At 39.5% G+C, this 27,974-nt stretch overlaps 3 protein-coding genes across 6 annotated transcripts; 2 read left to right on the forward strand and 1 right to left on the reverse strand.

The window, feature by feature from the left end:
- Positions 1–79: 79 nt before the first annotated feature.
- On the forward strand, positions 80–27,619 carry LOC103354734 (elongation factor 1-delta-like). 4 transcript variants are annotated; one of them, XM_008278208.1, is made up of 9 exons: positions 80–186; positions 6,267–6,384; positions 6,987–7,058; positions 7,760–7,822; positions 8,262–8,349; positions 22,826–22,944; positions 23,093–23,299; positions 23,409–23,603; positions 26,208–27,619. In XM_008278208.1, exons 2-9 carry the CDS (start codon positions 6,271–6,273, stop codon positions 26,244–26,246), a joined length of 897 nt encoding a protein of 298 aa, XP_008276430.1. In that variant the 5' UTR covers positions 80–186; positions 6,267–6,270; the 3' UTR covers positions 26,247–27,619. The 4 variants fall into 4 exon arrangements, with proteins under 4 accessions (XP_008276430.1, XP_008276431.1, XP_008276433.1 ...); XM_008278209.1 differs by lacking the exons at positions 22,826–22,944; positions 23,093–23,299; positions 23,409–23,603; positions 26,208–27,619 and adding exons at positions 9,381–9,499; positions 9,648–9,854; positions 9,964–10,158; positions 12,763–14,175; XM_008278211.1 differs by lacking the exon at positions 7,760–7,822 and having other exon boundaries at positions 26,208–26,482.
- On the forward strand, positions 2,903–6,057 carry LOC103354737 (uncharacterized). The gene is made up of 3 exons (XM_008278215.1): positions 2,903–2,943; positions 4,496–5,778; positions 6,039–6,057. The coding sequence occupies exons 2-3, from the start codon at positions 4,499–4,501 to the stop codon at positions 6,055–6,057; spliced, it is 1,299 nt and encodes a 432-aa protein (XP_008276437.1). The 5' UTR covers positions 2,903–2,943; positions 4,496–4,498.
- Positions 15,660–21,799, reverse strand: LOC103354733 (tripartite motif-containing protein 65-like). The gene is made up of 9 exons (XM_008278207.1): positions 21,763–21,799; positions 19,917–20,291; positions 19,737–19,832; positions 19,184–19,417; positions 18,603–18,753; positions 18,444–18,485; positions 18,043–18,099; positions 17,715–17,953; positions 15,660–16,029 (listed from the first exon to the last, which is right to left on the reverse strand). Exons 2-9 carry the CDS (start codon positions 20,274–20,276, stop codon positions 15,730–15,732), a joined length of 1,479 nt encoding a protein of 492 aa, XP_008276429.1. The 5' UTR covers positions 20,277–20,291; positions 21,763–21,799; the 3' UTR covers positions 15,660–15,729.
- Positions 27,620–27,974: the final 355 nt, after the last annotated feature.

The raw sequence follows: 27,974 nt of genomic DNA on the forward strand, positions 1-27,974 counted from the left end.
ACATGAGGCAACATTAGTGATTCATAACTCCCCTCCCCCATCCTCAGAGATCACACAACCAGCGCTGCTCCCTCCTTCCTCCTCCTCCTCCTCTTCTTCCTCCTTCCCGGTGTCACTCACGGCTGGAGAAACACGCGTTTTATCCACCGGCCTGCACTTACACCGACAAGACACACAAACGCAGCAGTAAGTAACGCTTAACGCTGGCTGACAGGCAGAGTTTCAGTGTGCTGGATTAGTGTTGGGATTTGTTTAATAGACATTTCAGGAAATGAATGAAAAATCAGCGGTTTCCAAAGAGCAGCGGCTCTTGCTAGCCGAGGCTAACACACGGCTAGCCTGCTAACGCCGCCCGTAGTGGCTGTCACGCCTGCAGGATACCGGCTTCAATGGCCGCCCCTGATTTTTGACTTCTACGGAAATGTCATTTATTATCTGATTCTTTATTGTCACGTTTAAAACAAGTAGCGTTACATTGGTACCCCAAGAAATGCTAACCGCATATGATGAAAAACGGCTAGTGTTGAGGTTAGCAGGGCGCACCTTTACATGATGACAGCTCAGGAGGCTCTGGGCTCCTTTCATTTGCTGTTCAGCATCTGGCTCGACAGCTTTTCTCCAGGACATTACACACATTTGAGCTCTGTCACAAGTCCTTTTTATCTCCGTGAAAATGGGCTTTTAATTACAGATTTGAGCAGAATGGTGTCTTGGTGCTGGTTAAAAAAAATCTCTTGAATCTTGATATATGAAGTAAAAAGTAGTAATAAGAACAGTTCAGTTTAAAAATAGAAGAAGTTGAGAATCAAAGGTAAGGTTATCTCTGTTCCCTCCACCCATGCTAAACCTTGTAACGAAGATAAACTGGTAGACAGGTATCAATGGAAGAAAACATTGTTTTAACTGTACAAACCACCACTATTCACAGATACTACACTGACAACAACGTGTGTGTAAAGCCACACGGTGCTGAATGATTTGAGAAAACGATCTAACTGACAGACATTAAGATTGAAAATCCAATATGGTCATTTGATGTTAAGATTCATTTCAGTGTTTACTGTGTAATAGATTTAAAATGTCTGATGGAGCATTACCACATGACACACCATCTAAAGCACGACCCGTTTAAATGAGTAAAACCACTGATACAACAGTCTAGCAATAATTCAGTTTGGTCCATAGAAAGTCAGACAATTGTGAAAAATGTTTATTAGTGTTTTCCAAAGCCAAAGATGACATCCTCAAATGTCTTATTCAGTCCACAAGCAAACAATATTCAATTTATAGTTAAAAAAGAGAAAATAAACAGTGTTCACATTTAAGAAACTGAAATCGGATATATATTTTTTTTTCTTCTAAAAATATTACTCTAAACAATTAACTGATTATCAAAATTGTTGGTGATTAATTCAACAGTTGATATCAACTGATAAGTTGTTGAAGCTATAGTTTAAACTCTTGGCCAGCTGTGCTGCAAAATATACGAGGTGTGACTATTAAATAACTGGACTGGCCTTATGTTAGTCGAACCACAGCACATGTGCCTAAACCACTCAGTATACATTGATCAAGGTGCAGCATAAACAACCCCAAAGTTTGAATTTGCTTGAATTAAACAAAACTAAACTCCAGCATTAATTGGGTCATTATTTAATAGCCACACCTTGGAATAGCCTCTTAAATAGACAGACCAAAACCAGCAACGCTCCAACTAATAAGTATTGGCCAAAGTCTAGTATATAATATATGTCTCACTTTCAAACACAGTAGTTTATTTTGAGTTGATCCTGTATCTACCGCCTGGTGCCAGACATACTAGAGCATCAAATCTGCTGCTAAAAATAGCCCCCAACAAATGCAGTATTCACTTATATGTAAATAATGTTTACTAAAAGCCATAGTGCCTGGCTGGTATAAGAAATTATTGGGTTTTGTGTGTGTATCTATGTGTGTACCTACGTGTGTGTATCTGTGACCCATTTTAATCATTCATATATTTAGAAGGAACGATGTGCTAGGTTCTAACAAATACTGAGTATCACTACTGTTATTTTTTTAAGTACATGATGTTTGAATTACTTCAGTGGCAGTCAGTAGAGTTGCTTGAAGAAGTGTGTCTACTAAAAGCTCCTTCAGAGGACTCATCCTTTCCTCCATAAATCGTTGTCCTCTGTGACCTAGAAATTGAGACGTCTCTCATAAACTTGCCATCATAACAGTGGAAACAAGAGTAGGCACAGCAATTTAGCCGAGCCTGCTGCTCTGTGAGAGCATCTACAAAATGTGGCAAAGTAAACAACACATAAACTGCATGCATAATGTTTGGTTTCACTCAGAATCACCATTCAAAAGTACTGTTTTCTACACGGTAACCTGTCTAATTTGCTTGATTTATTAATTGGATAGCGTTTTGGAAGGTGTGCTTGAACAGTGATCGTCCATTTTTGATGATGGTGAGGAAAATAAACTGTCCCTGGTGCCTTCCATTTGAAGTGGGAGGAAAGCAGATGAAGGGGGGAAAAAGGCTTTGGGATGCATCCAAGGTGGTGCTTGATGAAGCCTCAGATTTTAGTTAATAACAGTGAAAGCATTTTCCATATTCATCATCATCCAAAACCAAAAGGGGACCTATGTTAAGTCTGTAAGGAGGTTAACTTTCATGTTGACTTATTGTTATAGAGAAATGACACGTAGCTTTTTTCCTTCCATCTTGCATTCAGAATTTGACAAGTGAGTATTCCTTGTAACATTAACATGAACCATGGTTGAGTTTTGTGTTGCTGTTTTATGTAGTGATGTACCCTGTGTCGGTGAAATTTATTTTGCAAGATGGTGATTGTTAAATTTCTTTTTCAATGGCTTGCGGGTAACTGGATGAAAAGAACATTTTGAGCATTTGAGTTTGATACTAGATTGAGCTCAACGCCTTTAGCGAGGAAGGTGAGTTAAGAACTTGAATAAGTATTCTAATAAATGTCAAGCAGGAAATGACTTTCCCAAACAGTGGACAAACCAACTGTTTTAGCTGTGAATTATGTGTTGGATCAATTTAACTAACCTCTAAATGATGAGGCATTAAGGGAATGCATTTACTGTATTACAGCCGATTACTGTAACACCAAAACAGCATGGCTTGCTAGAAGTGTTATTTGTTCAGAGCAAAGACTCAACACCTACTGCATTAACAGGGTTTTTCCTGGCTCAGAGTGGGCCTTTGTGGGTGGAGTACACACCATGGCGAGAACAATGGGTGTGTACAGCAAAGGCAATGAATCTGTGTTACCTTACTTGACAGAAATCTGTGCATTGACTTATTTCTGGCCATTTGATAAACAAATACTATTATGAATGAGTAAATGACTCCCAAGTGAACAAAACGGCTAAAAAACAAACAAAAAAAAAACTCTTTGCAGGAAAAACCCTGATGAAGTATTTTACTTGCATGAGCTTGTCTGTGCTTTTCACTGATCCGTCAGTGTCAGTTTATTCTGTTTTTCATTTAGTTTCATATCACAACCTGTTCTTTCTTTGCATGCTCACATGTCACTGTGTTCAGATTTGAGGTTTGTCATGTGTAAAAGTTTGTGAAGAATTTAAAGTTGGTTGTACACAAAAGAAAATATGCTGGACATTTACCTTGCTGTGGTAGGACTCATACAACGAAGGGCTGCACAATTATGGTCAAAATGATAATTACGATAATTTTGATATTAAGATCCAGATTATGATAATTTTATTTATTTTTAAGGCCAATATTTTTTCTTTCACTTTCACGTGAAGTAAATGGAGCACTGCTTTCATTTCTATGCTGTGTTGCATTCCTGCTAAAACATAAAAGTGTTAAATAACACTTAAGACATGGTTCTAGTTCACTTGAATTCAGTGCATGCTCTACAAGCAAAATAGAAATAAAATTATACCCTAAACGCCTCACTTGGTGAACATCTGCTCTTTAATGGATGCTACAGTTTACTGATGTTCCCTAAACGCCTCACATGCAGGCTACTATAGAAGCTAACTCAGCAGCTGTACACAGAGAAGCCTTTAGTCTCCACTCAGTTACTGCAGTGCAGCAAAAGGGATTTTGGCTAGAGGTTGCTTTAAATACCAGTATCTCAGCAAATGATGTTCATTTAATCGTGGGAAGCCAATATTGTGATTATATTAAATTAATTGTGCATGACTTGGTTGATGAATCGGACTCTTGGCAAAACACAAAAACTTGATTCCATTCATCTGCTTGGGCTTTCTTCCAGCTTCCTGCATGCTGCTTGTGTTTACCTGGGACTGATTTGTAGACTCTATTTTGTTGTGCATTGTCATGACTGCAGCTCCTAAAACAAGCAAAAGTTAGTGTCTGTGATTTATTTGCAGTATGGAGTCTACTAGATCAACCCCTCTGTGTCTGTAATCTCCGTGTCTCTCTCTAACTAATCCAAAAGCCTGTACCTGTTTATTCTCTTTTTTTTTTTTTTTCTGCTACGGCTCAAAGACGATGTCTAAGAAGATCCCGCAGTGCGCTGTGGAGGATCAGTCTGAGCATGAACAGCCCCCCAGCCATTGTCAGGTGGATCGGTCCACGAAAGCAGCAGCAGGTTGTAGGAACAAGGCAGAACCAGGCCAGAGGAATGGAGAGACTGCATCGTCATCCCCAGAGAGTGGCAGTTTGAATGGAGATGGAAAGCGCAGTGGGAAAAGCCGTCGTCGCAAGAAACGCTCATCTAATCCCGAGAACCTCCCAGAAGAGAAAGTAGACAAGGTCAAGAATGAAGTGAAACCAGACAAACGAACCAGTCAGCCACCTGACCGCCGTGCTGGGTTGATTGGTCTGCAGTCTGAGTGCGCTAATGTGTGGTTTGAACGCAGTATCTATGAGCGAGCCGAGAGCCTCTACCAGTGCTGGTTGGCGAGCTCCTCTAATGGGACCACCCAATCGAAACGGTTCCCTCCATCCTCAGGGAAACACTCAAACTCTGTGTCTACTGTGGCTTCATCTTCTGCAGGACCGTCCTGCCACCATGGTGATCAGGTGGCCTGTCACCATGTCGTACAAGCAGTGTGGGTAAACAAGACGACCTTTGACCAAGCAGAACGCCGCTTTGTTGAAGAATCCATGCAGCCATCAATTCCAAACTCTCTGAATCTCCCAACTCCACCTAACCGCTCCATTGCACCTAGAACACCAGATGAAGGATATCAGTCTCTAGCTCCAACTCCGGCGACCCCAGTCATCCAACAAGCAGCTGTCACACCAACCACTCGCCAGTCGATTAATGGACTGCCCCGCATCCCAGTCGAGCTGCTCAGAGATGTGTGGCTAGACAAGCCGCTGTATGACCGTGCTGAAGCAGCCTTCTACCAAAACCTGTACGGTAACAATTCCTCCAAACGGTCTAGCTGCACCTCCACCTCCAGAAGCAGTGACCACCCTCAAAGCCTTGTCGAGGAAGAAGAAGAGGAAGAAGACGAGGAAGTGGTGGTGGAGGAAAAGCGGGTGGTCCCGCAGGGTAAAGCGGAAATCTTTCATGCTCTGCACCCTATCCAGGAGGAGGAGGAACCAGCTGAGGTCCCAGAGAAGGAAGAAGCGTCAGCCGCAGGAATCTGCTATTTTCTTCACCCGGGAAGTGAGCGGGTGTGGCTGGACAAGTGGCGGTATGATGCTGCAGAGAGTCGCTTCCATGGCTGCAGAGCAGATAAAACCATGAAAGTGAAGAAGGATCGCAGGCCAGAAGCAGGAGCCTCATCCGTTGCCTTCATCGCCCCACTGAGGGACAAGTATGACCAAACCGGGAGAATGGAACTGCTCCAGATGTTTCAGTTCATCTTTCGTTGTTTTTCTTTATACCATCATGTGCTCCCCTTTGTTTTCTTTGAATGTGTGATTTGTTTTTTTTGTTGTTTTTTTTAAATTCACCTTATTTTTTCATCAATCTTGGTTTAGTCATTGCTTATTCCTTGTGGTCTGTCTTTAATTTTCCTGAATGACTGTTTGTATGATTGTATGAACAATTGTTGTTTTGCTTCCTTTTGTTAAGTATTTGCATAGTTTTATGAGGGTAGTTTGTTTGGTGGGAGAGTAGATTTTTAGTAACGCACAATAAGCCATTTAAGGTGGAAAATATTTCACAGTGAATGCATCTTTGTGGATAAGTGATTTAAAAATAGTTTAGTCGTAGTAATGAAGATTTTTTTTTTCCCCCCCTCACCTTCTGTTTCCTGGTTATACATCCCTGTCCTGTCCTTCCTTTCTCTCTCCTCTGTAGAAAAATGAGCACAGCAAATTTTCTGGCCCAGGACAAGATCTGGTTTGACAAACCTCGCTATGATGAGGCTGAAAGACGCTTCTATGAGCGCATGAACGGCTCGTCACAAACCACACAGGTAACCACACTGTCTGAGAAGTTTAATTTTCAAGTTATTCCTCCTCACATCTACAGTAGTCCTGGGTGATAGTCTGAACTGATATTGTAATGGGAATGAACAAAGAACTCTGCAGCTATTTTACTATCATAGTCTGCGCCATTTACACCCTAAAGTTTGCTTGTGTGAAAAGATTTTCTACCAGTTCAGACAGTTTTATCCAAAATAGCAGATGTAATAATTTGCTGTATATTTATCATGCAGTTATTTCTCAGTCCTGATTTAAAGTTTTACATTTTATTAACACTAAGCTACACAAAGCACAAAAACACTGACTGCATGTCAGTCCAGAAATACATACAGTAAATTGGGTTGATTTCGAATCATGATATAGTTCAGTCACATATGGTAAAATAAAGAAGGATAAAGCATCTAAATGTAAAATTGCAGACTGTAGCTGCAGAAGGATAACTATAGCCATGTTTGTATCAAACAGGGACATAGAAAGATAATAAAATGGTATCTTCAGAATGACATTGTAGGAATAAACCACTGTACTAATTGTGGAGTCAGTTACTGAACTGATAGTCAGTGGAAACTGACTTCTCTTCATTTTGTTTAAGGATGTTGGAGCTAACAGCATTCTGCAAGACATTGCTCGGGCCCGAGAAAACATCCAGAAATCTCTAGCAGGGGTAAGTACCATTATGCGGGCTTTGTGCGAGCGCTGTATCTAGCTCTTGTCTCACATTTTCCACATATATTCAAATCAGTGCAGTGGCCGTTTCTATTTGAACAGGGCGATTTGGGTGTAACAAAACAAAATGGCAAAGATAACATACTGTTCAAGTGTGTGAGGGAAAAAAATTGCAAACGTATGCAATAGAGGTAGCATCCTTTGCCATGGCAGACTAATCTTGACATTTATTAGATGGTTTCTCTGACATTACCAGTATCAAAGCAAGCCGACATGCTCGCCACTATTGGTGCTGAAAAGGAATGTTTGGATTTGTACATTGAGCCTGTGATTTGTGCTTGTAATTTGATCCTGTTTCATTGAATGATAGCGCTGCCATTTTCTTGCTGGAGATGGGTTAAAATTTATTGCTGTCCATACAGATTTTCTATAAATTTGATTCGAAGCTGAGTTAATCCCTAATCATGCAGGCTGACCTGTACAGAGAGAGTCAAATGTGGTTTATTTTGCAAGCCTCTGCTTTCAGTCTGATCTTTTGTAGAGCTTCCCGGCTCTACATTCCCTTGGTTCCTCTATTTTCTTTCTGCTCCACTCTCCTTATTGGTTCCCCTTTGGCATTTACTTCATTCAATCCTCTTCCTCCTTTCCTCCCTCGTCCCTGATTTTTCCTTTTTCATACCTGAAATCCCCTCCTCCCAGCTGAAGACTACACTGAGTAACAGAGGGTCTGATCAGCCTTCCCTGAGCCAACAGTCCCAGCTTGTAAGTGCCTCCACGCCTTGTGTGTCACTGGAAGTGCCTCTGCCACTGGTCGCTTTGTCAGTGGACTTTGCTGACAACCACACTCAATAATTTGAATCCTTTCTCAGCTTCTAGATGACTTAAATGTGTGGAGTGTTGCAGACCCACTACAAGTAGCTGCTAATCACTCATTTGTTTCTACCTGAGTCCATCAACAGTTTCTTTTTTTTTTCTGCTCTTACTTGCTGCTGGCTCTAGATGCTGCTGAGATGTGTACTGGCTGTGTGTTGTGTATTTACTGAGGGGTGTACTTAATCGTCCTGATGGTTTGATGAAAGGACTAATATTCAGGTTTTTCCACTTGAGGTTTGTCTCACTAAACTGTTCTGACCTCTCCTTCACTCTTTCTCTCCCTCCCTCCTCTTCCCCTCTCTCCTTCTCTCCTGTATTAACTGTGCAGAGCACCAGCAGCAGCAGTGCAGCTGATCAAGGAGAGCTCATCTGTCGCATCAAGAGCCTGGAGCTGGAGAACCAGAGCTTACACAAAGGTGGTATATCTGTCCACTTTGGTCAAATATGAATGCTTCTTTTTATTTCTAAAGCCATATAAAGGCTGTTTTTAGTGTCAGTAGCCAACATTTGAGCTATATGGATATTTAAAAGGCTCCACTCAAAGAAAACTCTTTATGTCTTACATTAGACTGCCTTATTTCACACTTTATAAAATATAAATATATTTTGTCCCAAAAATCAATGAATACACATAATTTCAATATTCATCAAAATAATCATGATGAGCATTTTGGCTAATAATGTCCTGCCCTACTTTTACGCGAGTGTTTGACAGAAAATTAAAAATTGTAGGTAATTTCTATGAATAAAAAACTTCAGTCATTAAATCTTTTCTTAGCATCTTAGTTTTCTTCACATCTTAGCCACGTTTGTGATTCTTATCTACCAATATAGACAGTTTTTTGTAATTAATTAATTAATTAATTAATTAATTAATTAATTAATTAATCTATTGATTGATTGATTGATTGATTGACCAAAAAGAACAGCGAGACGATGACCCCTCTTGAATACAGAACACGAGATTGACAGTTTTTTTCTGTAACATTACAGATTGTTAAATATTGAATAATAATGAAAGTTTTCTTCATAATTACCACCATAATGAAAATATTTTTTAAAGCAACCAGTGAAATGATTTTCTATACTCTACAGTCACTCTTTAGCAGTGACCAGCAGACTTGTGTCCAGGAACATTCGACTTGGAGTTGCATAAAAGAAATGCCATGATTTTTGGATTTTGTCGTTGGGACAGTTTGTAATCTATCACACATCCATAAGACCTTTGGAGTGTTGGAACTGGCTGAATTAAAACTGTGTGAAATGGAGAAAATAAGTCGTCACATTAGAAAAGATCAATTATCCAGGGGAGTTGAATTAGCTTGGTTTTGTTCTGTGTCTTTAGTCTTGTAGAATACATGACCATTCATATACTCATTTTCATGTGTTCCTGTTTATAAACAGCTGTGGTGTATTACATGATATGACTCTGGTTCTGGTCCTTTAGTGGTGGATGACTTAAGGGCAGCACTTTCCAAACTGGAATGTCGGGTTACAGTTCTTGAGAAGTCTCCTGCGGCTGCGAGCCCAGCTCCAGCTGCAGCTCCTTCAGTCCCCTACACAAATGTGAGTTTACACACTCTGCTTTGTACATTCAGGCATCTTGTGTTTTAGTTTAGCTCCAGTGCAACACCTTGAATGAGGATGGAATTATCCCATCAAAAATCTGCAGGTACTCAATTATCAAAATGTTAATATGTTCCCCACCCCTTAGGGCACTACTGTCCAGCAGAAGACCAGCGCTCCAGTTAAAGAGCAGGAGGAGGAGGAGGATGACGATGAAATCGATTTGTTTGGTAGTGATGATGATGATGAAGAGGCAGAGAAGCTCAAAGAACAGAGATTGAAGGAATACGCAGAGAAGAAAGCCAAGAAGCCCGCCCTCATCGCCAAGTCCTCCATCTTGTTGGATGTCAAACCTGTACGTCTGTGTTCTGTACTACTAAACTAAGATATTCACCTGGGAAAAAATGGCTGACTCAGTGCTCCCTTTTCATCTTGTGTTTTATCATATTTCCTGCATCTTTTAGTGGGATGATGAAACAGACATGGCAAAGCTGGAGGAGTGTGTGCGCTCAGTGCAGGCTGATGGCCTGTTATGGGGAACATCCAAACTGGTTCCGGTGGGTTACGGCATCAAGAAGCTCCAGATTGCTTGTGTGGTGGAGGACGACAAGGTGGGAACAGACATATTGGAGGAGGAGATCACCAAGTTTGAAGACTATGTAAGTTCTGTGCAATACACTTGCTTCTTTAGTGTTTCTGTGATGGTCACACACATAATTAAGCAAGAAAATCTACCTTAACACCCTGAATAAAATCATACACTGCTGTACAGATCATATACTTGTTGCAAAAAGTACGCTGAAAAAATGTGAAGTGGCAGTCTATGAAGAATCCAAACAGTGTGGCCTTCATAACATCATCAGTCAGCTGGCAGTTTGCACCTAGGCTACGCCCCGAAACAATTTGAGGTCACACCATGTGAAAGTGAAAAGGGAATAACATTTTCTGAGATGAGGTTAAAAAAAAACCCAGTAAAAATAGTGTGCTGCTTCACACATACCTAAATTGAAGAACGAGTCTGATGCATTGGCTCAGTCTACCTTCCCTGAGAGAAAAACCTGACTTACTTGATGATCAACACTAACTGTCCATGACTGCTGAGGTGGAATATAAGGAGTGCCCATCAAGTCAGACACATTGTCCTTCCTGTAGTGTGAGTCAGCTCAAAACAGTCAGCGATGACAAAATTGATGGAATTGAAATGCCCATCTTTGTGCACAGAGAACACAATGAATAACCAAGGTGATTGATAAATCCTTCAATATGCTTCAGTTGGTATGTGGTAATGTAGCCCTGTTTGTCCTTTATTAGTTGCTTACAGTCCTGAACTCTATTCTACAAATAAGAATTCTTTATTTTGCAAAAAAGAATTACAGAATAGTTGGTGTTTTTGAAGATAAGCGGTAGCTGTAGTTACAGCTATAACTTAACCTGCAAGGGGGAATTAGACACAAGGTTACATTAGTCCTTTGATGCATGTGAAATTGCATTTTATAAAAAAAATCTGTGGTGACGGGTTAAGGTATATAGGAAAGAAAGTTGTACATGACATACTTGCTAGAGCAACACTTCTAGAGAGGGTGAAAAGAATTTTAAACATAAAAAATGTGACATGCAATGTTATGAATTCTTATACAATAACTCCTGAACTAAACTACTGTGAATGATACTCATGTTTATTTAAAAAAAAAAAAAAAAAAAAGCAGCTAGAAGGAGTAAATTAAATAGATTGCATCCCCAACTAGAAAAAACGCATACAAGATTTTATCATGTGAAATGACACAGGGATGTTTTGCAGCATCGGTGACATGAAAACAAAATTTCTAACCGGCATGCATTGTTTTAAGTCCAAGCTGGTGCTGTGCAGCAGCATAGTAATTTGAAAAAGCCAGACAATAACCACTGAGTGAGGGAATGTCATTCCAACTGTGTGCAGCTTGTGATTTTAAGTGTATGTCACCACACACACCTAGTTGGTAATACTGTGAATGCAAGGACTTGCATATAATTGAGTGGGTCTTAGACTCAATAACCATTGTGTTACCTCTTTTAGTGATGATTAATCCTCAAGATTGCAGCTTTAAATATTCAAAAATAAAAACTTAAAAAATAGACTTGCACTCAAAGGTTCTGTGTAGACAGGTTTTTATTAATTTCGTAGATACTGAAAAGCATCTTAGAGAAACAAATATACAGACAGGTGAGCTACACATTGTTGCCTTTTCAGTAGGTACACCTAGCTAAAAGTAGTCTAATCCAACTGTCCAGCAATAAATCCTACTGTCATGAAGGTGAGTTATGGAAAATGTTAACCCTTTTGAAGAGGTGTCTATTGAACTTCATGGCTGTTTAGAAAGCAGTTTTTTGTGTCGCTAAAATGTATCTTTGGAGAGGTGTGTATAATGACACCTTTTATCAGTGACAGTACGATATTAGAAACACTCAAGCGTAATAACATACATGAAGTGTCATCTACACATATCTAAAAAAGTTAAATAAAAATCACAGAGAAGGCAGGATTTATTGCAGGGCTGTCCTATTAAACTGGGGTATCTTTGGCTTTATCCCCAGTTTGTGCACTCGAGGCATCATTACGCCTTCTGGTAACAGAGCTAACCATCGGTTTCTCTAAAAGTTACTGCTCAACAGCAACATAATTTGAGGATACTGAAAAGTACTGTTGGAGTTTTCCAGACATCTGGATGAAAAAATATCTTGGTCACTAAATGATAAAGGTTTTAACATCTTCCTTAGTCTTGTCTTTGTTTTCTATCCCTGTAGCTTGTGGGCTACCATCTTTGTCCTGATTTGGAAACAAGCTCAACCTAGTGAACAGAATATTTCTTCATCAGGAGGGTTATGTAGAGAGACCTGCAGAACAACAACAAGTGTTTTTAAATGACTCTCTGGGTTCGTCAAACATCCCCATTTGACAGCTTTCAGAGAAACCCATGTTTAGCTTTGACCTGATTGTGTGCTGCCACACAAGAGACACAAACTGGGGCTGGGTTGGGTGTACTCAATGGTAAATAAACTGGCCAGTGTACACATCTGCTTATCGGGCAATAAAAGCACATTGCTGCTACTATGTGGCTGAAATGAGGCACTCAGGAAAGCTTAGATATTTCAGTTCATCCAGTAGTTTGAGCAGTTTTGCAAAGAAAAATCTGCAGCAGAATTTCCCACCTGTGAGGTAGTTTAGGAAATAACCCGGGCATACTTGCATTTCAAATCTTTTCTCCTTTTGTTTTTCTCCATTTCAGGTTCAGAGTGTTGACGTAGCAGCATTCAACAAGATCTGATCTCAGTACGTCTTTTTCTGTCTTTCGTCATGCTTTGTTTCTCTGCTGATTGTGTCAACAGTTAATAATAATAAAAACAAACTCTTGCACTGAAATTGCTGTCTCATGAATTTAAGAGTATAGTTTGAGAACACTGAACACACATAATTTCTCATGATTTGTGGTCCTTCCATCTCAATACAATGGATGCGAGCAGAATAACGTCACTGTACAGTTTTTACAACATGTTCTCCGACCTCCTGAGAATAAACTGTTGATTTGACAGTGATGTCAGTGGACTGCTCAGTGTAGCAGCAAAGAGGTGTTCCTCTAAGGGAGTAATTTCACTCAGTTCTCCTCTTTAGTATTGGGATGGAGGAAGAACTCTCAGATCAAATGGACAAATACATGAAATTAAATCTGGATAGCTTAAACACAATTAGATGAAATGAGAAAATGTTTTGTGACTTAGGTGAACTGTTCCTTTAATACCTATGAAGCGTTAATGCTGGAATCAGACCATGCAACATTTGTCTTTTGAGATGATGGCTGTGTCAGATTTGATAGATCTAGTCATTTGTTATATGATTAAACCAAATGACTGTGTGTGTGTGTGTGAGCTAATATCCATCCCAGCATACTACAGTGTCCCAATAAAAAAAGTCAGTTATGTTCCAAAATATGTCAAATGCACAATGCCAATATCTGCTCTCAGTCTGCAGGCCAGCATGATTTTCAGGCCATTCTGACCCACAATTCTCTGTACCGCTGAGAATTTCACTTCAATGCATACTGCAAGCAACAGTACGTACTATTGCAGTGTGTACTGAAAGGAAAAAGTATGATTTGGAACGCAGCATTGGTGTTGAATGCCAAGGTCTTTTGGTATCGGAGACACACCAGTGGGATCAGGAATGCTGTCAGACCAGGTGAGACCGTATTAGTGAGGTTTTCTAAAGCATCTTAGAGGCAGAGTATTGTTTCTACTATCACTGATGATAAAATTACATCTGTCAGATGGATTGATATGATAAATATTTAGCACCTTTTAACCTTAGTTAGGTTCTACAAAGCACTTTACAATGTGGTCCTCATTACTCACCAATGGCAGCAGAGTGGTCATGCAAGACTGCTCCTTTAACATATTGTGACAGTATCACCATCCTGCCTTGATAATATACAATATATTAGTACTAGAGCCTAGGGAAACACAAACTGTGTTGTATACTATACATATAAAGAATAAAAAAATATAAAAGAAAAAAAAATCTGACCTTTAATAAAGTACTTTTAGCTCTAACAAGCGCTGAATATTGTGTTTTGGTTATGGATTTTTATTTATTTATTTCTACCTCTACTCTTGCTCTTATTTTTAGAATGCCAACTACAGGAAGGCTTTATCATATTAAAACATGCAGTTTTACCGTCAATCAAAAACACCACTTCATAATACATAGTTGGCCTTTTTTCACTGAAATGTTTTAGCGACCAGCAGCTGATGTAACTCATGCATCTAAAAAAAAAAAAAAAAAACAACATTGAGGAAAAAATTCTATATTTTCAGTTGTTTACCAAAGTGAAAATATAATATATTCTAGACTCAATACCTTAAAAGTAAAACATTTCAAACCGTTTTTGTTTATATTTTGATGAATATAGCTTATAGGTTACAAAAATCTGAATTCCAGTATCTCAAAATATGAATGTCATTTTTAGTTTTAGTAATTTACCATTCAGATAGTATAAATACTGTGTATCTCTCAGTCTAGTTTAGTGCAAAGAAACACAATTATGTGGATGACCGCTGACTGGAAAGTTGTCCAGAAAGATGGTCATCAACATCCTGCACAAGGAGCCACAGAAGATCATATCTGTATCTAAGCATGTTAATGAAAAGTTGACTGGAAGAGAAAAGTCAACTTGGGGGAGCTTCACAAAGAGTGGACAGTTAATTTGAGCATCAGAAGCCACCAAGTACAGGTGTCTTTAGGAAAGTGACTACAACTGTCACATTTGTAATATGAAGCCACTTCCGAACCAAAGACAACATCAGTAGCATCGTACCTGGGTTGAGGAGAAAAAGAACTGGACTGTTGCTTAGTTGCTCAAATTCTTTTTTTCTCATCAAGACCCTGCAGCCTGGAGAAAGAGTGGAGAGGTGCAGAATCCAAGGTCTTTGACATCCAGGGTTGTTTCCTCAGTCTGTGATAATTTGTGGTGTCAGGTCATCTGCTGGCACTGGTCCACCGTGTTATATCAAGTCCAAAGTCTACGCAGTCGATTGCCAGGAGATTTTACAGAACTTCATGCTTCCATCTGCTGACAAGCTTTATGGAAATGCCAATTGCCTTTTCAGTAGGACTTAGCACTTGCCCACAGAGCCAAAACTGCTACCAAATGGCTGACCATGATATGACTGTGCTTGATTGGCCAGCCAGCTCACCTGACCTGAACCCCACAGAACCCCAAACGGGGTATTGGAAGACAGGAAACACTCAACCCAAGAATACAGAAGGCTTCTGTCAAAGCAATTTGGGTTTCACTAATACCTCAGCAGTCCCAAAGGCTGATCGCAGTAAAGGAGCCTCAACTAAGTATTAAGTGAATAAACGAACACATCGTAAATCCTTTCTTTTCGATTGATCTTGACAAATATTCTAGTAAGCTGAGATGCTGGATTTCTGGTTTTCTTGAGCTACAAGCAATAATCACCCAAATTAAAACAAATAAACGCTTAAACGATTTTTTGTGTGTAATGGAATAGTGAGTATATGGAAGTTAAATAAAATAATTACAAAAAGAAATGAACTTTTTCAAAATGTTCTAATTTTTTTTTTAGATGCACAAGTAATTAATACCTGAGTCACTTTTTTTTAAAATTTTTTTTAAATAACACCAAAAAGTCTGTGTTTAGTGACATAATATATCTAAATATTTTGATGACCATGCTCAGTTTACGGTACAGAGTGTGATGGTACAGTTGGCTCCAAGCCACATTGCAGGGTAAAGAGGCATGTCAAATTTGGTCTCCACCCTGTGCAGGAGGTGGACTCCTCTAGCTGTCACCATGTAGAAGCAGAGCAGACCTACATCTTGGTCCAGAAACACCCCAATCCTGCGGGATACAGAGCCAGAGGGAACTTCCACCACCTTCTTCTGTTTTTCATGACAGAAGACCACGGAGGACGAGCTGCACTGAAGACTCCAGGACAGATGATTGTATCCCAGCCTGCAGTGATCAGATGATCCCTGAGGAAGAATCAAACATCAATGAGCTGACATATGGCAATGTGCAAAAACATCTTTGTCAATAGTTTCGTAGGATTGATTTATTCTCCCTCAGTTGACTCAACAAAACAGTTAACCTGCGATTCAGGCCATGTGATGTGACTAAACGGTAAATAATGAGTCATATTCTGTCTCAGAATTTTAGACATAATTGTCCCTGAGGTATCATAAAAACTTAAGTCAGATGCAAAATTGTGACATTTTAGTTTAATATAGTCTAAGTCCTGTTTTACTCCGCAGTTAACGCACAAGAAAAAATTTACTGACAGAAATGTTGGATAAACAGTATCAACAGTGTGCAGATAGTGTCAGTATTTTTGCCCTGGCTTTATCCCTCTTTTTGTTAACTTGTTTTTTTTTATTTCAGCTTCAACAACATTACAATATACATTCATATTTACAATTTCATCTGCTATTTTTTTGTATTTGCTTTCCAGCTGCATTTACATGGTGTATAGCTGATTTAAAGTAAGATTGGGAAGATTTGCTTTATATTAGCAGTAATAAAAAAGGGTGGAAATAACAAAAGATATTTAAAAAAAAAAACTTTTAGTAGTGTTGATGTGCACATATGCACAGAGAGGTGATGATTCAGTAGGTGTGGAGATATTTGGATCATTCTATTGTAGTAGGATGGATACTGCAGGATTCCACCCTATTAATAAATACATCTTGTTGGAGTCTCAGGGACTACGCGATTTGTCACATCTGGTCTATTCTCCTCATCTTTTCAGTTCACATATTGTATGTTGCTGAGTCCATTTTAACCATTTAATATATTTGTAGAGGATATATTTTAGCAATTCCATCAATGCCCTCTGATATTAGGTCCACCTTTTGGTATTTTGTGAAATTCTGGTGGAATACATCTTTAAATATGTCAAACACCTCCTTTCCATTGGAATCACCTTCCATTTAGATTCCACCCATGTATTTGAACTGGTTATTCGATGTGGACTGGTGCATATTTCTTCCAACTTGTGGTCCTGAGTGTTATCGCCATAAATTTGTCTGCCTTGACCAGCACATCCTCTGTAAAGATTTAACTTTGTTAAAAAAAAAAAAAAAAAAAAAAAACACATACACAAGCTATTGTAGCTACCTCGGAATCTGTTTCTAGGATCTTTAGAAATAAACATTTAGAATAATAAATGAATGAATGGATGGATGGATGAATGAGGGCTGCAAGGTGGCTTGGTGGTTAGCATCGTTGCCTCGCACCCCCCCGGTTTGCATCCTGGTTAGGACGCCCAGGATCTTTCTGCATGGAGTTTGCATGTTCTCCCTGTGCAGTGTGGGTTCTCTCTGGGTTCTCTGGTTTCCCCCCACAGTCCAAAAACATGTTGAGGATAATTGGTGATTCTAAATTGTCCCTAGGTGTGAATGTGAGTGTGTTTAGTTGTCTGTCTCTCTGTGTAACCCTCTGATAGACTGATGACCTGTCTAGGGTGTCCCCTGCCTTCACCAGGGGGTAGATAGATCCATTATCTATCTATGAATGAATAAATGAATGGATGAATGGCTTTTCATGCACTGGCTGATTTGTGGTCCAGCTGGTTTTTTTTTTTTTTAAATAACAACAGTCTAATTATCCGAGTTTCCCTGTAAACACTTCAAAAAGTTGAAAATGTTGGACACTGTAGCACCTTTCTTCCAATGTTCTCGTAGCTGAGCCCCAGTGCCATCTGCTGGCCGTCCCACTCCACCTCCCAGTAGTTACGGCCTGTTAGACCCTCACGACACAGCACCTGGACCCACGAGTCAAACCGGTCAGGGTGTTCAGGGTAAGTCTGTATTTCTCCAGTTCGTCTGACCACACGGTTTCCCTCAGTCAGACAAAGCTCCCTGTGTGCTGAGAACGGGTCCAAAGACAGCAGACAAAAATCTGCCAGGCAAAGGACATTCAGGTGGATTAGTGTGTGTGTGTGTACAAGAGGTATACGGTCTGGTTAGTGTCAGACAGGCAAAACTCACACTGCAGGAGATCAGCTCTGTTGTCCAAAGCAGGAACATGTGCTGCATCACACACTTCTATTGCCGTGTAAGTAAACAGATAAAAAGAAAAAAATAGTTTAGACCAAAAAACTGTTTAGACCAAAAAACAGCTTATCTCACATTACAATACAGAATATTTTCTCAAATGGAAAATCATTCCAGTGGAATCATATCTGAGTAGATGAGCAGAAATCAGGCTTTTTCTACTACTTTCTACTGCTTTGCTTTGAACAGATCACAGAGAAACCTACATACCTCAGCACAATGGTTCTGATCATGCTCAGTGCATTTTGTTTTTATGTCTTTGCAACTACATCACAAAGTGCTGAAATGACTAAACTGATGATGTAGTACACATACATGCTAAGCAGGACACTCACCCTTGTTGGGCTTTTCCATCTGCAAAAGGTTTACAGTTTTTACTGTGTAAAGAGAAAATTGACCCAAACAGGGAGAGGAGGATTAGTTACAATATATCAAGAAGATGGGTTTGTAGGTGACGATATGAAACTGACAGAAAACAGATAAACATGGCAGACCTGCAGAGGTGACACTTGGAAATTCAGTGTGGTACAGATTCTGCAGCTGTTCCTTCAGGTTTGAGATGGCCCTCCTCACAGGTCCAAAGGAGACATGTGGACTGACTGTCAGAGAGCTGCTTGCCTCTGCAGGGACTGGACTACGACATATCTAATACAGAGGAAGCAGCAGTGCTCAGTATGAACTCAATGTGAGTTTCTTATCTTTCACTGCCAAATTCAAGACAGTGAAACACTGAAACACCTAAAGTTGGGGCAGTCAGAATAATTTCAAAATCCATATGAACTTTTAGCATGTTCAATTCAAGTAGTCTGAGAGGAAACTATACTTCTTCACCTCCTCGTGGCTGTTTTAAGGCTTTAGAAAATCTAGCCCATGACTCAGAATCCAGCCAATCACAGGGGTTTTCACTGAGAGAAGGTAAAGTATTATTTAGAGCTACAAGGTCTTTGGCAGAAGTAGAATGTGGTGGCACAAAAGGTTTAACAGAGGACTTTATCTCAGGAGAGATAACCACGACGACTGTGGTGGTGTTCTGCCTACCCCAGCTTTAAGAACACACAGGCATTGTTCTCTTCACCTGCACAATCAGCCGCTGATCCTGAGTGTGAGAAAGTCCCTCCAGCTCAGTGTCTCTCCTCTTCAGCTCTGAGATCTGTCGCTCCAGATGCTGGAGGTGGTTTTCAGCTCGATTCAGTTCAGCTTTCTCCTGAGCCCTGATGAGCGCCTTCATCTCAACACGACGATGCTCCAAAAACTCCATCAGTTCTGAGAAGATCCTGCTGCTGTCCTTCACCGCTGCTTTGGCCATATGCTGAAGAATACACCACACCCTCATTACATCTGACAACAACAGTAATGTAGTCAGACATTATCACATTACAAGCAAATGTATCACAAATGTTGGCACTGTTTGCAAAAATCTAACATCATGCACCCATACATGTACTTATAATGTGGCTACCTAATGTAAAAGTTTTCTTTTTCTGTCAAATCACTCTTACGTAATTATTTGTCTTTGTTAGAGGGTTATTCATCTCATTTTTACCGTGGTGCTTCACTGATTTGGATGTAAAACATCAGCATAAAAGCAGACAGCAGGTAAATGCACGTACAGTCTCGTCTCTACTCACAGAGAAAGACTTCAGACTTTGTTTCAGCTGCTGAACCTCGAACTCCCTCTCTTTAATTTGTGCTGCCAACTGTCTCCGTGTTTCTCCCAGGAGCCTCTGAAACAGCAACATGATGTGGATTAGAACTGTGTGTCAATAAAAACACCTCCATTTAAGAACCAAACGTGAGTGACTCCTCACCTGTCCATCAGTCCTTTCAGGACGCACAGAGGACACATCAAAGGTGGGGTGCTCAAAGCCCCCCTCTGCAGGGGCCAAGAGCTCATACAGAGGGGGAGCAGAGGGGCCCTTAGTCAGCCCCACAGCACTGAGTTTCTGCATCATCTCTACCAGCAGGTTGTTCCTACCCAGCTTGGGTCTGGGACTGAAGGTGGCTCTGCACTGTGGACAGTTGCAGACTCCCTGACGGTCCCAGTATTTTGTGAGGCAGCTCATGCAGTAGCTGTGGCCACATGGAATAGTGACTGGATCCCTGAGCAACTCCAGACAGATAGAGCAGCTGAACTGGGCATTGTCCACACTGAGCAGGGCCTGAGCCATTGCAGCTGGAGGAGGCTGGACACAGAAACAGCAGACTATTGATGTAATAAATAGCAACACGCCTGCCTTAAACCATGCAGCAGCCAGGGGCCCAAACATTCACTCCATTTCTCATAATAAAAGTCTTATGACATTAAGACATTGTTGCTTTTATCAGATATAGCATTTCAGACATTACTGCTAACTCTTGTTAAACAACCAGCTCAAAAGCTAAAAATTAGGGAGCAAGTCACCAGGACTGAGCAATAAAGGCTTTAAGATGAGATATCAGCAGTGGCCCAAAATGAACACTGACAGGCAGATAACAGTTGTGTTTTACATGTAAGTAGAAGCGACTTCTTATTTTGCCCAGTGAATGTGTGCATGTGGTCATCTCAATGTGACTTCATAACCCAAAGAAAACACAAACTGACATGCTTCACTCTGGTGCAGAATCAGTGCACTAGCAATATTTTCATTTACACGACTGTGCGCCATATTAAGATTTCCTGTATGCAATACTTGCAGCCACTGCCTATTTCACCGGTTTCTATTGTTATTTTGTTTGCTATCATATTGTATGCAGGTCATTCCATGTCATGTCACCCAGATTTCAGAAATCTTCCCAATTCATGTCCTGTATTTGTTTATTTTTATCATTGTCATGTAACTTATCATGTAACTTCTACCTAAACCATAGAACCTTGCGAAATCCCACAGCTCTTCTCCAAATACTTTTTGAGTGATGAGTTTTTGAAAATAGGCCCTCTGTATTAAACTTTATAACTTCAGCAATTCTTTTAAAACACCTTTAAAGCCTCACCAATTGCTTATTTTATACAGGATCCAGCTGATTTTTTATTTTTTTCACTGAATATCCCAGAAACCTCAAGAAAAAAAATGCACTCAAAGAAATGTATATGTAAAATGTAAATGTAAATTTTGCTATTTTTTTAAAATAATTTCTCATCTAAATGAAAAACCTTGAATTTTCATAAATGTATATCGCCACTAATATTCACTCAATTCCAATCAAATTTTTGTTGTGGGTAGAAACCATTTTGTTTTGTCATATCAAAATGTTATGTTGCAAGGCTCCATGGTTTAGGCAGAAGCTTCTGCATGATTTTTATCAAGAAAATCCAAGACCTCATTTTTTACTGATGTTTTTGCACCATCCCCTCTGCTGCTGCAACACTGTAAGTTGTCCTACTGTGGAATTAATAAAGAATCATCTTATGTTATCTAATCTTAATTGGAAAAACAACATAGTTCATGTCTGCATCTGCCCATAGATGATCAAGACAAGAGCAGGAACAATAACACGTTAGTTCCACGACAGGAGAGACCCGGTGTAATCGGCAACTAGGTCTGGCATGCAACACAGCAAACTTTAACAGCAAGTTTTCAATCAAATTGTACGTTCATTACAAAGACAACGTAATGTTGCGTGCAGTCTGCTGCAAACTACATGAAGGTGTACTCGGATTTCGCAGCTTTTACTGACCTGAAGTGTGTGTGCAGTCAGCTGGAGAAACAGGAAGCAGCAGGGATGGGCATGGAGGGAGGATGACGGAGGGAAACACATGTTTGTGTTTGACTGCCGCCTACTGGCAACACACTGAATCACAGCTCAGATGGAGCTCAGGACTCATCCAGAAAAAAAAACAACTTCAATACAAGTAATTCCACATGAGAATCGTGGGAGTAGATCTCATTCTGTACCAATATGTGTGCAAAAATGTGTAGAAAAGCTGGAAATACTGGATACTACGGAGCCCCTAAAGGGACATTAGCAGATTAAAAAAAAAAAAAAAAAAAGTAGTTTCTCGTGCTCAGGAGCTCACTGCAGTGTCACCAAAGTCACTACAGCCATCACTTCTCTCCTACTGATCATACTACAACACATGGTTTCACCAAAAATATTCATTTTCATATTTTTTATGATTTTTTAGATTAATTTCAACAACTCACTGTACTGTACACCAATGAAACTCTGTCCAGCCACAACAGAAGCTCTGCTGATCATACTANATTGACCAAAAAGAACAGCGAGACGATGACCCCTCTTGAATACAGAACACGAGATTGACAGTTTTTTTCTGTAACATTACAGATTGTTAAATATTGAATAATAATGAAAGTTTTCTTCATAATTACCACCATAATGAAAATATTTTTTAAAGCAACCAGTGAAATGATTTTCTATACTCTACAGTCACTCTTTAGCAGTGACCAGCAGACTTGTGTCCAGGAACATTCGACTTGGAGTTGCATAAAAGAAATGCCATGATTTTTGGATTTTGTCGTTGGGACAGTTTGTAATCTATCACACATCCATAAGACCTTTGGAGTGTTGGAACTGGCTGAATTAAAACTGTGTGAAATGGAGAAAATAAGTCGTCACATTAGAAAAGATCAATTATCCAGGGGAGTTGAATTAGCTTGGTTTTGTTCTGTGTCTTTAGTCTTGTAGAATACATGACCATTCATCTACTCATTTTCATGTGTTCCTGTTTATAAACAGCTGTGGTGTATTACATGATATGACTCTGGTTCTGGTCCTTTAGTGGTGGACGACTTAAGGGCAGCACTTTCCAAACTGGAATGTCGGGTTACAGTTCTTGAGAAGTCTCCTGCGGCTGCGAGCCCAGCTCCAGCTGCAGCTCCTTCAGTCCCCTACACAAATGTGAGTTTACACACTCTGCTTTGTACATTCAGGCATCTTGTGTTTTAGTTTAGCTCCAGTGCAACACCTTGAATGAGGATGGAATTATCCCATCAAAAATCTGCAGGTACTCAATTGTCAAAATGTTAATATGTTCCCCACCCCTTAGGGCACTACTGTCCAGCAGAAGACCAGCGCTCCAGTTAAAGAGCAGGAGGAGGAGGAGGATGACGATGAAATCGATTTGTTTGGTAGTGATGATGATGATGAAGAGGCAGAGAAGCTCAAAGAACAGAGATTGAAGGAATACGCAGAGAAGAAAGCCAAGAAGCCCGCCCTCATCGCCAAGTCCTCCATCTTGTTGGATGTCAAACCTGTACGTCTGTGTTCTGTACTACTAAACTAAGATATTCACCTGGGAAAAAATGGCTGACTCAGTGCTCCCTTTTCATCTTGTGTTTTATCATATTTCCTGCATCTTTTAGTGGGATGATGAAACAGACATGGCAAAGCTGGAGGAGTGTGTGCGCTCAGTGCAGGCTGATGGCCTGTTATGGGGAACATCCAAACTGGTTCCGGTGGGTTACGGCATCAAGAAGCTCCAGATTGCTTGTGTGGTGGAGGACGACAAGGTGGGAACAGACATATTGGAGGAGGAGATCACCAAGTTTGAAGACTATGTAAGTTCTGTGCAATACACTTGCTTCTTTAGTGTTTCTGTGATGGTCACACACATAATTAAGCAAGAAAATCTACCTTAACACCCTGAATAAAATCATACACTGCTGTACAGATCATATACTTGTTGCAAAAAGTACGCTGAAAAAATGTGAAGTGGCAGTCTATGAAGAATCCAAACAGTGTGGCCTTCATAACATCATCAGTCAGCTGGCAGTTTGCACCTAGGCTACGCCCCGAAACAATTTGAGGTCACACCATGTGAAAGTGAAAAGGGAATAACATTTTCTGAGATGAGGTTAAAAAAAAACCCAGTAAAAATAGTGTGCTGCTTCACACATACCTAAATTGAAGAACGAGTCTGATGCATTGGCTCAGTCTACCTTCCCTGAGAGAAAAACCTGACTTACTTGATGATCAACACTAACTGTCCATGACTGCTGAGGTGGAATATAAGGAGTGCCCATCAAGTCAGACACATTGTCCTTCCTGTAGTGTGAGTCAGCTCAAAACAGTCAGCGATGACAAAATTGATGGAATTGAAATGCCCATCTTTGTGCACAGAGAACACAATGAATAACCAAGGTGATTGATAAATCCTTCAATATGCTTCAGTTGGTATGTGGTAATGTAGCCCTGTTTGTCCTTTATTAGTTGCTTACAGTCCTGAACTCTATTCTACAAATAAGAATTCTTTATTTTGCAAAAAAGAATTACAGAATAGTTGGTGTTTTTGAAGATAAGCGGTAGCTGTAGTTACAGCTATAACTTAACCTGCAAGGGGGAATTAGACACAAGGTTACATTAGTCCTTTGATGCATGTGAAATTGCATTTTATAAAAAAAATCTGTGGTGACGGGTTAAGGTATATAGGAAAGAAAGTTGTACATGACATACTTGCTAGAGCAACACTTCTAGAGAGGGTGAAAAGAATTTTAAACATAAAAAATGTGACATGCAATGTTATGAATTCTTATACAATAACTCCTGAACTAAACTACTGTGAATGATACTCATGTTTATTTAAAAAAAAAAAAAAAAAAAAGCAGCTAGAAGGAGTAAATTAAATAGATTGCATCCCCAACTAGAAAAAACGCATACAAGATTTTATCATGTGAAATGACACAGGGATGTTTTGCAGCATCGGTGACATGAAAACAAAATTTCTAACCGGCATGCATTGTTTTAAGTCCAAGCTGGTGCTGTGCAGCAGCATAGTAATTTGAAAAAGCCAGACAATAACCACTGAGTGAGGGAATGTCATTCCAACTGTGTGCAGCTTGTGATTTTAAGTGTATGTCACCACACACACCTAGTTGGTAATACTGTGAATGCAAGGACTTGCATATAATTGAGTGGGTCTTAGACTCAATAACCATTGTGTTACCTCTTTTAGTGATGATTAATCCTCAAGATTGCAGCTTTAAATATTCAAAAATAAAAACTTAAAAAATAGACTTGCACTCAAAGGTTCTGTGTAGACAGGTTTTTATTAATTTCGTAGATACTGAAAAGCATCTTAGAGAAACAAATATACAGACAGGTGAGCTACACATTGTTGCCTTTTCAGTAGGTACACCTAGCTAAAAGTAGTCTAATCCAACTGTCCAGCAATAAATCCTACTGTCATGAAGGTGAGTTATGGAAAATGTTAACCCTTTTGAAGAGGTGTCTATTGAACTTCATGGCTGTTTAGAAAGCAGTTTTTTGTGTCGCTAAAATGTATCTTTGGAGAGGTGTGTATAATGACACCTTTTATCAGTGACAGTACGATATTAGAAACACTCAAGCGTAATAACATACATGAAGTGTCATCTACACATATCTAAAAAAGTTAAATAAAAATCACAGAGAAGGCAGGATTTATTGCAGGGCTGTCCTATTAAACTGGGGTATCTTTGGCTTTATCCCCAGTTTGTGCACTCGAGGCATCATTACGCCTTCTGGTAACAGAGCTAACCATCGGTTTCTCTAAAAGTTACTGCTCAACAGCAACATAATTTGAGGATACTGAAAAGTACTGTTGGAGTTTTCCAGACATCTGGATGAAAAAATATCTTGGTCACTAAATGATAAAGGTTTTAACATCTTCCTTAGTCTTGTCTTTGTTTTCTATCCCTGTAGCTTGTGGGCTACCATCTTTGTCCTGATTTGGAAACAAGCTCAACCTAGTGAACAGAATATTTCTTCATCAGGAGGGTTATGTAGAGAGACCTGCAGAACAACAACAAGTGTTTTTAAATGACTCTCTGGGTTCGTCAAACATCCCCATTTGACAGCTTTCAGAGAAACCCATGTTTAGCTTTGACCTGATTGTGTGCTGCCACACAAGAGACACAAACTGGGGCTGGGTTGGGTGTACTCAATGGTAAATAAACTGGCCAGTGTACACATCTGCTTATCGGGCAATAAAAGCACATTGCTGCTACTATGTGGCTGAAATGAGGCACTCAGGAAAGCTTAGATATTTCAGTTCATCCAGTAGTTTGAGCAGTTTTGCAAAGAAAAATCTGCAGCAGAATTTCCCACCTGTGAGGTAGTTTAGGAAATAACCCGGGCATACTTGCATTTCAAATCTTTTCTCCTTTTGTTTTTCTCCATTTCAGGTTCAGAGTGTTGACGTAGCAGCATTCAACAAGATCTGATCTCAGTACGTCTTTTTCTGTCTTTCGTCATGCTTTGTTTCTCTGCTGATTGTGTCAACAGTTAATAATAATAAAAACAAACTCTTGCACTGAAATTGCTGTCTCATGAATTTAAGAGTATAGTTTGAGAACACTGAACACACATAATTTCTCATGATTTGTGGTCCTTCCATCTCAATACAATGGATGCGAGCAGAATAACGTCACTGTACAGTTTTTACAACATGTTCTCCGACCTCCTGAGAATAAACTGTTGATTTGACAGTGATGTCAGTGGACTGCTCAGTGTAGCAGCAAAGAGGTGTTCCTCTAAGGGAGTAATTTCACTCAGTTCTCCTCTTTAGTATTGGGATGGAGGAAGAACTCTCAGATCAAATGGACAAATACATGAAATTAAATCTGGATAGCTTAAACACAATTAGATGAAATGAGAAAATGTTTTGTGACTTAGGTGAACTGTTCCTTTAATACCTATGAAGCGTTAATGCTGGAATCAGACCATGCAACATTTGTCTTTTGAGATGATGGCTGTGTCAGATTTGATAGATCTAGTCATTTGTTATATGATTAAACCAAATGACTGTGTGTGTGTGTGTGAGCTAATATCCATCCCAGCATACTACAGTGTCCCAATAAAAAAAGTCAGTTATGTTCCAAAATATGTCAAATGCACAATGCCAATATCTGCTCTCAGTCTGCAGGCCAGCATGATTTTCAGGCCATTCTGACCCACAATTCTCTGTACCGCTGAGAATTTCACTTCAATGCATACTGCAAGCAACAGTACGTACTATTGCAGTGTGTACTGAAAGGAAAAAGTATGATTTGGAACGCAGCATTGGTGTTGAATGCCAAGGTCTTTTGGTATCGGAGACACACCAGTGGGATCAGGAATGCTGTCAGACCAGGTGAGACCGTATTAGTGAGGTTTTCTAAAGCATCTTAGAGGCAGAGTATTGTTTCTACTATCACTGATGATAAAATTACATCTGTCAGATGGATTGATATGATAAATATTTAGCACCTTTTAACCTTAGTTAGGTTCTACAAAGCACTTTACAATGTGGTCCTCATTACTCACCAATGGCAGCAGAGTGGTCATGCAAGACTGCTCCTTTAACATATTGTGACAGTATCACCATCCTGCCTTGATAATATACAATATATTAGTACTAGAGCCTAGGGAAACACAAACTGTGTTGTATACTATACATATAAAGAATAAAAAAATATAAAAGAAAAAAAAATCTGACCTTTAATAAAGTACTTTTAGCTCTAACAAGCGCTGAATATTGTGTTTTGGTTATGGATTTTTATTTATTTATTTCTACCTCTACTCTTGCTCTTATTTTTAGAATGCCAACTACAGGAAGGCTTTATCATATTAAAACATGCAGTTTTACCGTCAATCAAAAACACCACTTCATAATACATAGTTGGCCTTTTTTCACTGAAATGTTTTAGCGACCAGCAGCTGATGTAACTCATGCATCTAAAAAAAAAAAAAAAAAACAACATTGAGGAAAAAATTCTATATTTTCAGTTGTTTACCAAAGTGAAAATATAATATATTCTAGACTCAATACCTTAAAAGTAAAACATTTCAAACCGTTTTTGTTTATATTTTGATGAATATAGCTTATAGGTTACAAAAATCTGAATTCCAGTATCTCAAAATATGAATGTCATTTTTAGTTTTAGTAATTTACCATTCAGATAGTATAAATA

The sequence above is a fragment of the Stegastes partitus genome, unplaced genomic scaffold (genome assembly GCF_000690725.1).
Source record: "Stegastes partitus isolate 25-593 unplaced genomic scaffold, Stegastes_partitus-1.0.2 Scaffold118, whole genome shotgun sequence".
Lineage (NCBI taxonomy): Eukaryota > Metazoa > Chordata > Actinopteri > Pomacentridae > Stegastes > Stegastes partitus.

Excerpts from the sequence above, each read along its gene's own strand:
- LOC103354737 (XM_008278215.1), top strand. The coding sequence starts at position 4,499 with ATGTCTAAGAAGATCCCGCAGTGCGCTGTGGAGGATCAGTCTGAGCAT.
- LOC103354734 (XM_008278208.1), top strand. The coding sequence starts at position 6,271 with ATGAGCACAGCAAATTTTCTGGCCCAGGACAAGATCTGGTTTGACAAA. Across the intron at positions 7,059-7,759 it reads TCCAGAAATCTCTAGCAGGG|CTGAAGACTACACTGAGTAA; the intron begins GTAAGTACCATT and ends CCCTCCTCCCAG. Across the intron at positions 23,300-23,408 it reads TCTTGTTGGATGTCAAACCT|TGGGATGATGAAACAGACAT; the intron begins GTACGTCTGTGT and ends TGCATCTTTTAG.
- LOC103354733 (XM_008278207.1), bottom strand. The coding sequence starts at position 20,276 with ATGGCTCAGGCCCTGCTCAGTGTGGACAATGCCCAGTTCAGCTGCTCT. Across the intron at positions 19,833-19,916 it reads CTGAAAGGACTGATGGACAG|AGGCTCCTGGGAGAAACACG; the intron begins GTGAGGAGTCAC and ends TTGCTGTTTCAG. Across the intron at positions 19,418-19,736 it reads AAAGTCTGAAGTCTTTCTCT|CATATGGCCAAAGCAGCGGT; the intron begins GTGAGTAGAGAC and ends TGTATTCTTCAG.